Source organism: Talpa occidentalis, unplaced genomic scaffold, assembly GCF_014898055.3.
Source record: "Talpa occidentalis isolate TD23 unplaced genomic scaffold, MPIMG_talOcc4v2.1 talOcc4.4, whole genome shotgun sequence".
NCBI classification, from domain to species: Eukaryota; Metazoa; Chordata; class Mammalia; order Eulipotyphla; family Talpidae; genus Talpa; species Talpa occidentalis.
This window is the reverse complement of record NW_023604295.1, coordinates 7,604,638-7,617,598: the sequence shown is the minus strand read 5'-3', so window position 1 is coordinate 7,617,598 and position 12,961 is coordinate 7,604,638. Positions and strand designations below refer to the sequence as shown.

Below are 12,961 nucleotides of genomic sequence, written 5' to 3'. Positions count from 1 at the left end.
CTGGCAATTCAGTCTTCCAAACACTTCTAGTTCTATGTGATATATGGAATCAAAGAGCAGCAATACATCAGGTCACAGCACAAGTTCCAGAGAAAATTCCAATTTCTTGGTAACACTGATTGATAAGTGTATTATTGAAATAGGGCCCAGACTTTAAATTTGCCTGAGGTTGATTACTCACCAGTTCAAAGCTTTGTTATTCCAAAAATAATATACCTGAAAGGAGTCTGGAGCTCTAAAAATTGTGAACAGTCCGCTATGGGTGAAACATTTGTGTTCTCCCCGCCCTTCCCAATTTAATATGCAGGAGCCCTCACCTCCACTGTGATGGTATCGAGAGCTAGGTCCTTTGGGAGGTACCTGGGGTCAGAGGTCATGAAGGTGAGGCCCTCATGATGGGATTATGACCTGAGAAGAGCTTACTCTCTCTCCACGTGAAGCACTGAAGAAAGGCCACGTGACACCTGAGAGCAGGCAGTGTCTAAGCCAGAACCTTCCCCAGAACCCAATCACACTGGCATCCTGACTTTGCACTTCCAGCACTGCAAGAAAACATTTGCTTAGGCCCCCAGTTTCTGGTACCTTTCTATGGCAGCCCAAGAAGAGCAGAATATGGCTTAAAGATAGCCCATGGGTTTCTCATCACTAGAAGAAATGTGCAAAATGGGAGCACTGCACAAAAAAGCACTACCCTACTGAAAATTCATATTTAACAAAATTGTCAGGATCCGTATTACTCAAATTTTCTGAAGGACAATATCATTAATTCATTTTGTAATTTATTAGTTGGAAAGTACAACAAGGTAAGAAACTAGATCTTATTTTTGTTAAATGAATAAAAATTTTCCTATAATATAGCAGTGTTTTTTAAAATGCAGTATTCTCAAGGAACAGTTTTGTGCAAATCTTTTTCAATATCCAATAAATTATTTTATAAAAAATAGATTATTTTAAAAATACCAAAACTAATTTTGACAATTTAGAGACACCATTCCAAAAATATTAAGTATTAGGGAGTTTCCTGCCTACTAAACAGGAGACTCCTGAGTTTAAGATAATCCTTTCTCGATAAGCTCATAGTTATACAATGGGCTTCAGCACTGGACAGGAGCATGTAAGTGGGGTACACTGAGGCGTGTGTGTGTGTGTGTGTATAGGTGGGGGGGGTGTTAAGTAGATCTGGGGCATGAGGCTTTCTGTGTGCTGTCCTCACACTGCCAGCTGTCACATCATTTTACTGAAATGTACATAACAAGACTAAAACACCATCTCGGTAAAATATAAGTCTACCTTGCATGATTATCCCTACATTATAAACTCTGTAGTTAAATGTTGGATTTATATCCCAATGTGAGATCACTCTGGTATAACCAAAGTCCAGAGATGCCATGATTTCCATTCACTAAGGCAAAGTGCTGCTTTGTGTGATGCTAATGAGGGGACATTATTTTCACGGTTTTACTTTGGTGAATAACCCTACTGCTGCAAGCCCAAACCATCCAAAGTGATCTAATAATGACTAACTACTCAGGAAACACCAGCTTCACCACAGCAAGGAACTATTGTCAGCATCAAGAGGAACAAAAGAGGCCTCCCTGGTGGCCTAGGGTTTAAGTCTCAGTACTATCACTACTAAGGCCTGAGTTGCTTCCCCAGCTGGCCAGGATGCTGACTCACATACAGCGTAGAAGACCTCTCTTGTCTCACCCACTGCTCCCTTAGCAGTGTATTTCAGTAAATCTGCCTGTCCTGCTCCCCATTCTATCTCTGGTGAATCCTCACCCCTCAAAACTCTGGCCTACAACCCAGTTCTTCTATATTAAAAAAAAAAGAGGAACAAAAGGATTTTCTCTGCTCATAGGAAATTAACCCAAAGTTCAGGCCATGATCTAATTGCCTCTCTCCAGAAAGTGAAAACCAAAACTAACTCACTAACTATGAACAATAAGAAAAACAACCATTCTTGTTCATCTTAATTTAGCAACTCTTCAAAGTAAATTTCACATAAAAACTGTAAGAAATTCACAAATACTTTAAATGTTAACAAGATAAAAGAGTCTGGGAGTCACTTAGAAATTCTTTGAAAACGCTAATTTAGGATCACTCTCTAATTGATCTAGATAATAGGTTATTTAAAAACAAACAAACCCTCAAACAATCAAATTGTACATTTGCTACGTGGCTAGTGGAGACATCAAATGACACCCGATTGTTGAAGTCACATCTCAAGATGCTACTATTACCAAAAGGCAAAAGGAAAAGAAGATGAAATTTTTTTTTCCACATTTGTTTTATCCTTATATAAGTTAATAATTGAAATATGTTCAAAGCCTATACCAAAGAATCAAAGATGGTCTTTTGTTTACTTGTGGGACTTACTTGTGGTTGTGATGAAGGTTCTGAAGGCAAGTTGTGGGAAGATCTGCTGCGAGGTGGTGGCTGAGGGGGGGTTTCCAGAATTGGTTGGGGGCCAGACTGAGGCAGAGGTGCTGCCGTTGGGACCAGAGGTTCCTGCATCTTCTGAACGGGTGAGGGCAGAGAAGGCTGCACAGGAGGGGCAGCTTGAGGCTTCAGTGGTTCCGGAAGAAAAGCCGAACCTAAAAGAAAATCATTTTCAGATGTAAGTTTTTTCTAGAAAACCATGTTTTGTCCTTCCATTGGTGAAATGCTAGGAGATTCAGGATTTGTGGGTTTTCTGTCTCAACAAGTAGCCTCATTTCTTACAGTTTAAATCAGCAAGAAGATTCCTATATGATTAAGTTGTGGAAGGTGAGACATGATAGAAGGGAAAAGGAAAAGAAAAAGTGAAAAGAGAGAACAAAGAACAGAAGGTGTTTCTAATAGTTTACCTTTCGGTACTTCCGACGGTCTGCTTTGGCTTTCGGGAGTCAGTCTTCCAGCAGAGGCCCGAGCCTGGCTTTGTGGGGCGCTGATCACACCAGCACGGGGCGGAATGGTCTACAAATGGGAAATGGAACATTTGAGATATTCACTCATTTCAACAGGTAAGATTTTATGGAAATATTTGCTTTTGCGTATTATTTAATCTCCTCTGTTAGATTGCTCCTCTTGTCCTTTTAATTGCATTCTACTTACAATCATACAGTCACAAGTTTTCCAACCTTCCTTTTCATTTTTGACTATTCTATGTGAGGCTCTATGTTAATTAAGCACTGGATGGGCATTTCATCTTCAAAATATCCCTCAGAGGTATTCTTCTTCTTTTTTTAAATTAAGCTAAAATAATGGAGACACCTTTCCCAAGGCCACAAAGCTAGAAGCAAGTATAGGATCAAAACTCAGGCCTGAACAGCTGCAGGCCGTGTGCGTCACCATGTGCAGTGCTCTGTGGGAGCTGGCGATGGCATGAAGGACTGAGGGACAGAGGAAGCTGTACACTGACCAGCTAAGAGGCTTAAGAGAAACCACACCTTGAGTTGTTTGTTTTTTTTAAACACAGAAGTAAAAACACTTGAATGACTAACTCAGTACGCTAAGAATGAAATACACTAAAAGACACAGTGGTGAAGAGTGTATTTTTAGCTAAATCACTGATTTCTGGTTTCCATTTTCTTTTTTACTACTTGTTATATCTCAGAAATTTTTCATTTGGGTAAAGAACAGAATAACTACGTGACTAATGATAAGAGAACATAAATGATAAACATACAGAAAACCAAGACACGCAAGGGTCAAGCAAAGCTCCCAAACACCATCATCTGTCTAATTTTAATCCCTGTAGGGCATTTTCAATATACTGATTCTATAATGCCTTCTCCCCTAAAATCTAAGTTTTAAATCCTTCTTACTGAAGGATGAGTTTATATCCTCATTAATCACTCAGGCAATGAATAAAAAGTTGCCCAAATATATCACCTCTTCAAATACTTAAGATTCTAAGATATTTATTTTAGGACCATGATTACTTTAGCACACCACTTTTATTCAAATAATGAAGCATGTTGAGCTATTCTCAGAGAGTATGTTAAAATAATGTCAGAGTTGAAAGGTACCTTGGAGATCATCAAGTGCAATTGCCTCATTTTACGTTGAGGAAACTGAGGCCTTGATGAGTCATTTAATTTCTCCAAGAAAACACACCTGACGTAGCAAACTGGGGCCTAGAACCTGAACCTTTTGGCTCCCAGGCTAAGTGTTGCCTACCGGTCTGGCCGCACTGTATCCAGCAGGTCCTGGGCCTGCAAGTCCTGCTTGGGGTGAAGGCTGACTGCGTCCTGCAACAAAGACACCACAATGTGTATTTAGGATTTTTTAAAATAGAAAGAAACTATATACTAATATTCCAAGTGTCTATTCATCGTCCAGTTTTAAGGTAAAGTAGCTAAATGCAAGTGTTTTTACCTATATTATCTTTCCGGGTCGTTCCAGGACTTTTGGGGGCTTTGAAGTAGGAAGAAAAAAAAATTAGTCTTAAGGACACAATAAAGTGCTACTGCATAACATTGCTTGGTTATTCTTTTTGATTACCAGCAGAAATGAGGGCATGAGATGGGAACAAAAGGACTTTGTTTGGATAATGATGAAGGGTAGTATTAGTTCTGAATGAAATACCTCAAAAGAGAGAAAAATTAGAATACTCTCTAGGGACATTTACTGGAGACCGTCTTAGTCCGCAGTCTGATACCTCCCTCACAGGGTTAATTTTAAGGTGACTTTCTCAACAAAGCTCTCTCCTGTGAACCTTCAAAACATCTGGTCAGCTGTAAGCATGGTCATAGATGTGGCACCAGTGCTTCTCAGAGCTCAGCAGACAAGTTGCTTCTGAGCAACAGGCAGAGCTACGTTTCTAAGTTACACCAGAGGATCCTGACATTTTAGGGGCACATGCTGCGGATACATGCCATTGTGGATAACACAAACTTATAAGATCTTTGGGATTTCTACAACAAAAAATGATTAAAGTAGAAGATAGGCACATCTTTAATATGCCTTGTGGAAGACTAGTGTAGAAATATGGACCAAGCCCATTAGAGAGGCAGCAGAAGGATAAAATGAAATAAATTGGTTTTGGAGGCCAAAAGAACTAGGGGATATGTTAAGGGCAGCACCTCAGACTCAGCCATGTGCAAAGATATGTCAATGTGATTGCTATAGGGACTCCATCAGCCCTTCAAAGTTAGGATCTTGATGTATGCTCTCTCAATCAAATTCAGTTCACCTTTACACATAAAAATACTCTGTTATCAGAAATTATCCACAAAAATGTTATATTCTTGGATCTCAATAGGAATTAATTGTAGTCATTAATCTTTACAACTTCTTAGCTAGTATTGTACATTTCTAAACATTTGACCTTTTTATTTAAAGATTATTTATGCATACACGAGCTGGGGTATAGGCTAGAGGTGTGGGGGAAGAAGGTGAGAGGATTCACCAGAGACAGAGTAGGGAGCAGAACAGGCGGAATGACTGAAATACACTAGTGAGGGGAGTGGCAGGAGAGATAGGCGAGGTCTGCTGTGCCATGCGGATAGTTTCATAGCGCTGAGACTTAACCCATTGCACCACCAGGGAAGCCCTGACCTATTCAAAATTCTGAAAAGAATTTTGAAGGCATTCTCCATAAAATAACGTTGTAGAGTAATTTCACACCCTAAGTACATACAGAAACAGCACACAACAACATCATAAAAGCCTCAGAGAAATTAAACAGTATATATTAAAAATTATATACAATACAGAATGAAAAGAAAAAAATACAAGGCCACAAAGTATACATAAGGTAAGGGAGAGGAAGTTTACAGTTGGAATAAGATTTAGTATGCTCTTAAACACTGGAGGGGCCGACATTTTAGAAATAAAATGAGAGATCCATTTTCATGATGCAAAAGTCTTGTTACCTTCCATCTCTCGCCTAGCTACCCCAGGACTGGGAGGGGCTCCAAGACCTTTTCAGAGAAAGAACAGAAGCTGTATAGTGTTCAGGGCCCATGGCACAGAATGAATGGCAGGCACACAACACAATTTCTGCATTAACTTACTTCTGTAAAAAGGTTCTTTTACTGTTTTAAATTTCTTCAAAGATATCAACACAGACCACAGTGACTTTGGATGCCTAGTTCAAACATGAGTTCCCTTTTTCTTTAAACAGAAAAGTAGATGGGGTGACAGTTTGCTTTTTATATCTGAGATTCTAGCAGTAGGGAATTTAAAATATATATAATGAGTGCCTTTGTTTTATGATCTTCTAATTCCTTACATCTAGTTTAAATCACTAATACAAGCTCCAATATTTGACAGTCAAAAAGGAAAATAAAATCATAAAGTTTCAATTTGATTTTAAGTTCCTAAGGGACTATATTAGTGTCTTAGTAGTTTTTGATGCATTATTAAAAAAAAAAAAAAAAAGACCAAACTCCAAAAGTACTATAATGACTTCTCTAAGACACTACTTAAAGTATTGGTTTATAGGGTTAAAAATTATGCTTCAAGTACAACCCACAGAATGATGAAAAGAAGCAATAATTAAAAAGTAAATCAGATTTCTATGTAAGCCATTGTATTGCTAATACAACTTTTCTGCAATTCAAAAATTTGTTTTCCACAAATTGTTTTCGTAATTAAAGGAGATAAAGTGATTTTATCATATAAATATAAAGGAGTTTGAAATGGGAAAAATTAATGTTATCTGTAAATCAATGGGAAAATTATCATCTAGCAGTATTTTGCAGAAGCTATAATGCTGAAATAATGGTTAGCATCCCTTATTGTACAAAATCATTAAAATCTGCATCCAGGTCACTTCAATTTACAGTAACATGTAAATTGGTCAGCAATTTTATGGGGCAGCTGGAGGAGACACAGACCAATTCATACATGTACAGTGAGCCGTGATACTGCTAAGCCAGGTTTGTAAAAGCTCAGCGGTGGAGCTCTGATAACCACCTCACTCTTTTTTGAGAATTAGATAAGCTTGTCAGATATTGATATATATATACTTCCAACTGAGGTTTGTGAGAAGTTTTTTGAGCATACTACACTTTTTTTAAAAAAAGCAATCCATTTGCTTAAATAAAAGCCCTTATTGAGTAAAAAAAAAAAAAAAAGAATTCTTATATTAAAATGAGATATGAGTTTTAGGATGTTATGATAAAGCCATGCAAAATGAAAGCTGTGTTTCAGATAATTATTATAACTTTAAGTTGCATTCCTAGGAAATTTTGCTAACCCACAAGCTACCAGAAAAGGAACATACTAGAGTTCTAATACAATCTAATACAATTAAATACTTGGGAAATGTATATTCACTGAACCCGAATCCCTTCTGAAATCAGTATGATTTCTGGGAATTAACTCTTTGTCACCAAACTGACTGTATTAAGAAAAAGTACACTGGGCCTTGATGAGTAATTCAACTATGTCCACTGAGAAATGGAAGGCCTCATCAGTTCTATTCACCTATAAAACTGGTTTTTAATCTTTTTAAAGAAAATACAATTGAAATTTGGCACTATTATTACCTTGGTGTATAAATGTCATTCTTTTTGACTGTTATCAACTGAAACCAAAAATGTCTTTCAGTTATAGGGATCAAACTCCAAAACATCAATGAATCAACGCTAACATATCACAAAAATATAAACAGTTACCTCCAAACTCTTTTCTAGCAGGTGCAGGACTCCTAGCCCCTTATCGTTCATAAGCAAATACGCAGCAGAAAGGAAATGACATTAAACAAGAATTGAAATGTCAAAGATTTAATAGAATTCAGGATGTCTAATATTATACACATCAGTATCTTGATACTATTTTGAAAAAGCTATTATTTAAAGAAAATATTTCTAATGATTTAACAACACTCTACTTATTTAAAAAGGACATCTGGACAAATACATGAAACTTTATAGTAAATAAGTTCTTCAGGTCTAATTATACATTTTACAGAAATCAGCACAGCTACATCAAATTAGCAAAACCAAAGCCAACTTCTTCTAAGAAGGCAGCTGTGAGAATGAATGTGTTACAGAAATCCAGTTGGGAAAATCTCTGCCTATTCTGTTGCACCTATACTGTTCTTTAGAGAAAAGCTGAGGAAGCAGCAGCAATAACATAAATATAGTAAAATCTAGGAGCTAAGGGCTTGAAAACATGCAAATCATTTTTCAATTTAATGAGGAAGATTTTTGATCTGGCAGAAATGGAAACAGAATGGTTTGTTACCTGAAGGTGGAGGTGGTCTCTGTGGGGGAGCAGGACGTGCAGGTGGAGCACCTGGGCGGGGAGGAGGGGGGCGCTTGGGTTCTAAGGCCTGGGAGGAATCTTTCTGCTGCAGTTGTGCTGCTGGCAGGGCATCAACAGGAGAACCTGAAAAAGCACATTATGTAAGATCAGATTCCAAGCGAGTAGTGTGAGCACAAAGGCATGGTATTTCCTATGATAAACTCTCTCTCTGCTACTTTTCTAAATTTGAACTACAGTGAGTATAATAGCATGCATTTTTGGTATCTGTAGCACAAGCACTCAAGTTCTACCACTCAATTACCCTTTGGAACATGGAGGTGATAATGCTAGCCCTGTGGACTTCCTACAAGGCCCCCAGGGACTGAAAGCTGATTTACCAAGCGGCCCTATCAAGACGGCACAAAGTACTATCTGAATTATGTGCATTTTGCTGGCCAACAGAGAGGAGAAAAAGGAATGAGTGTCTTTTCTCTATCCCCTAGCTATTCTTGAATTTATTTAATGAAGCCAGCCCTGTAAGAGTAGTATGGAGAATAGGGATGTTTATGAAATGGAAGGTATTTTCTGAAGATGCTGGACAGCATGGGATGGTGATTAAATCACTTGATAACAACTTCCAGAGACAAACCAAGACTATAAATTTCAATTCAAAAATTTGTTTTGCCTCTTTCGCTTGATACTGTAACACAGGTAATGTACAGCTTATATTAAGATTATATATAGTTATCTAACAGATTATATATAGTTCAGGCTAAACAGTTATGATTTACAATGACAGAAAATCATGAAGTGTAAGACATTGACAAACCTGACCACAGAGAAGGAGCACGTCATGTAGTGACAGTAATGACAGGCTGCCCTTCCACCTAGGACAGACAGCCCTCTTTTGTAAGCATAGAAAACATGGCACACTTCAGTGTTCAGTGCATGTGTGTGAAAGTTAAACAAAAATGGCTCTCTGGAGGCACCAGAGCTTTGACCATCTAAAATGAAACGCCACAGGCCAAGGGAAGTCATACCGAACTTTCAATAAGATACACACTTTGTGAAGCTGGGGGCCCGGGAGTTCTTGATGGCGCTCGGCTTGGTCTTACGGGAAGGGAAGGTACAGGACCCTCTGATATTGTAGGTGACTGGCAGGGACTGGTCCGGGGTGAAGAGCTCGGGGAAGTGCCAAGGCCAGAACCTGAGGATGGCTGGAGATGCTGAGGAAGAATTTCCTCAACTTCAGCACTGTAGTCATCAACATCACCTAAGGAAACACAAGGTTACCACAGAGACCATCAATTTAATTTTCTGAGATATTTTTCATCAACCTAGTTTTTCCTGGTTTGAAGGGGTTAAATATACAAAATAAACATGTTAACATTGCACTGCAAATGTGCACAGATTAAGCATGTTGGCACATATGAAATATTTTCATGTGTAAAACTAGAGTTAGTACAGCAGCACTTCGTCTGCCCACCTGTGACTATGCAGGTGCTTCCTTTCACCAATTCTCTCCCTCATCAGGGCAGCAGCTTCCTGCCTGCCTGTGACCTGTACCTACCGGGACTTTTCTTCACTGACCTCCCTCAGTGGAGGCCGCTCTTCTCAAGGCCGCCCACCTGCGACCATGCAGGCCTCTCTTAGCAAACCTGTCCCTTTTGGGGCACCTCTTCCTGCCCGCTGGTGTCTATGCAAGTGTCTTTTACTATCCTATCCCTTTTCTAATAAATCTGCCCTTTAAATAAATAAAAAAAAACCCTAGAGTTAGTACAAATACTCTGATAAAAAATATATTACAGATACTTATTACCTTGGGGCAACAAGGATGCAGGTAGAGACCTGCTAGGTGCGGCTGATTCAGAGCTGACTGCCTTGAAGTCCACTAAACCTTCCTTCCTGCTCTGTGGAACTGTCTCTGCCCCCTGCCCTCAACTCAGGTTCACCCTCAAGAGCAAACAGGCTCTCAGCCAGCTACACCCCTTCTCCATCCTTGCTGTGGTGCTGCCCCCACCCAACGCAAACTTTCTTTGCTTCTCCCCTGAAGTCTCCTTACCTCAGGGTTGGAAAGCCGACCCTGCCCCGTGCAACCTAATTCCAATTCCAGAACAGTAAATCATCCCATCAAGAATTTAATTAGCACCCTCTATCCCTCTGCTGTCATAATCTCCAATCTCCATCCTTCCAGGCACTTGAACCCATTCATCAAGGACTAAGCAGAGAGCAAGATGTAAGTCCTATCTTCTTTCCAGGTGACATCAAAGTCCATGCGGACAACCCATCACCAAGTGCCTTGGTCTTTCGACACTGACACTCTCCTCCACTCCAAACACATACACCCCTCAGAATGGCATGACCTCTGAAATGAGCTCAAAATACGTCATTCTGACCAACCCCTCCCAGCCTTTCAGTTGTCTCCCTCAGTTACTCTCTCCTCTTTGACTTCATCAGGACCCAGATCTCTGTACCCTCTACTTTTAACCTTGACCAGGTTATGCCTCAGGACCTGTCTTCAGCCTCTAGGGGTCTCACCTCAGCCACCCCCACCACACTGGTCCTCTTGTCAATTCCGCACCAAGGCAGCTGTCTCGTCTCTCTGTAACTGTGTCCAGGCTGCTAAGCGCTGCTGCCAGAGAGACCTGGACAGTCACTGCTGACCGCAGTCAGGAAAGTTTGTGGTCTGCAGTCTCCCCTGGGCTCCCAAAGCTGCCGCAATTCCACCACTTCCTGGGTAGTGCTCGCCCTGAGCCTTTCACAGGAGCTATGCCTTGAACCTTTTCAACTCTCCTAAAATCATGGATCGCCCCCCTTCTACAGATACCTTCAACTCTTAAACTTCACCCAGAAAAGAGAAGAGGTAGGATGGGAACCTCCTCTTCATGGCTGGCGCAGGGCGGGAGTTCAGTCATAAGGCAAGGCACACACACACACATGCATTTGTGAGACCAATGAAGCTCTGCCCATCCTTCTCTCTCCATGACCTGCCTTGCCCAATATCATCACTTTTTTTTGCCCTCTACCAGCCCCTGCTATCAGCGCTAAGCATCCTCAAGTTTCTCCCACTTCAAAACCGAACTCCCTGCATCCCCAGGCTCCCTAGAGTGACTGCTCTTGTCCCTCTTTCCCCTCAGTCTTAGCCAAGCTTCTATAGAGAGCTGTCTGTAGTTACTTTCCATTTCACCTTCCAAACACACCTCAATTTACCACCACCTGGCTTCCTCACTCCATAGAAATGACTCTCATAAATGTCACTAACAGCCTCCTTCTGTTACTAAATCCAAAAGAGAAGTTGCAGCCTCATCTTTCATCTCTCTCTGACAAAAACATACTGGTGACTCCTTCCATGCCACCCTTCTTTCCTGGATTTTTAAGCCACTATATTCTCCTGGCTCCTTGCATTTCTAGTTGCTTCTTCTCATTTTCTTTTTATGAACAGACCACTTCTGCTTCTTATGTGTTAGGCCTGCACTTCTCTGTATTGGAGCCCAATACCAGCTTTCCCCCATCTCTGTATAATCCCTCTGGTCAAGTGGGTTTAACTGCCACGACAGTTGCCAGTGAACTGGGCTGTGCCCAGCACCAGGCCCACATACCCACAGCCTAATCCACACCTGAGACTCCAAAAGTTTAACATCCTCAAAATCAAATTCACCTTCCAGCCCTCCCCTGCTCCTCTTCCTACATTTCTTTTTCTTCACTTACTCCCTCGCAAACATACCTTCTTAATCACCTCAGACCCGTCTAGCCCCTTCATCCTATACTTTCTTTCCTTCTTCCTGGTTTACCCCTCTTCACCTTCTTTAACCCAATTCTTACTCAGGCTTCAAATTCTTAACTTAAATTTCCATTTCCATAATTTCCATAATTTTCAACTTCTTTAGTCTAGGTGAGGTGACCTTCTAACACCCACAGCATCGTTCTTACTGCATTTCCCACTCTGGACTAGACCACCTGCTCGCTGAGCTGTGCGCCCTAAGATGGCAACAGCAACACCTGGTGTCCCCTGGCACATACCAGGGTCTACATAAACATGTGGACTAAGTACACAAGTGAACAGAAGAATGTGGAAACTGGAGATAATCCTGTAAGATGCTCAACTAGTAAACGTGTACCTGGGTCACAGACTGATGCACTGTCATTTTATAAACTAAGATTCATTTTAATGGAAAATACTCTAGGCTAACATATTCTAAACTAACAGTCTATATTAGAAGTAAGTGCATTTCCTAATTACATTTAAGGAAATTATTGTACACAGACAATGTGCCCAAGTTACATGTGAAGTGGTTACATTTATGTGGTGGGGTCTGCTGTGAATGCAGGCATTCCTAGCCACGTTGAGAGGGTTTTTTTTTTTAATGGTTTGAAATATATAATTTCTATAAGTAAATGGTAGAGAGAGAGAAAGATAAACCTGGAGACTAAGATTTTACTGATGGAGGGTAAGTTATCGAGAATGACTGAAACAAATGTGCTCAATGACTGACCTTCCATGTCAAAGTCAGCTGTGACCTCCGCATCTTCACCGAGGAGGGTGGAGCTCGTGGAGGACGGCAGTGGAGCGCCGATTTTCTCCAAGCTCATTTCTTCTTCCAAATTTTTGATCCAGTCTGGACTTTTTAAAGTAATAGTTATGGTTCGACCCAATAACTAGTTGAGCAGAAGAGACACAGAATTGGAAACATTGGTATGAATATTAACCCATTTCAAAATGAACTGCCTTAGTTATACTATGCGACAATATTGGTTTAATTTAACGTGACTCAATTCACCA

At 40.3% G+C, this 12,961-nt stretch overlaps 1 protein-coding gene across 5 annotated transcripts in view; it reads right to left on the bottom strand.

Annotated features, from left to right (window-relative positions):
• Positions 1-12,961, bottom strand: part of SYNJ1 (synaptojanin 1) — a 75,619-nt gene that overhangs the window by 5,062 nt on the left and 57,596 nt on the right. For 2 of the 5 annotated variants that reach the window (XM_037525022.2, XM_037525023.2), the window contains exons 22-30: positions 12,675-12,837; positions 9,245-9,454; positions 8,182-8,325; positions 7,611-7,649; positions 5,862-5,909; positions 4,363-4,401; positions 4,165-4,235; positions 2,850-2,958; positions 2,380-2,597 (exon numbers count right to left, since the gene is read on the bottom strand). In XM_037525022.2, coding sequence (XP_037380919.1) covers positions 2,380-2,597; positions 2,850-2,958; positions 4,165-4,235; positions 4,363-4,401; positions 5,862-5,909; positions 7,611-7,649; positions 8,182-8,325; positions 9,245-9,454; positions 12,675-12,837 — 1,041 coding nt within the window. The remainder of the gene's footprint in view (positions 1-2,379; positions 2,598-2,849; positions 2,959-4,164; positions 4,236-4,362; positions 4,402-5,861; positions 5,910-7,610; positions 7,650-8,181; positions 8,326-9,244; positions 9,455-12,674; positions 12,838-12,961) is intronic. The other 3 variants (XM_037525024.2, XM_037525026.2, XM_037525027.2) reach the window with 3 other exon arrangements.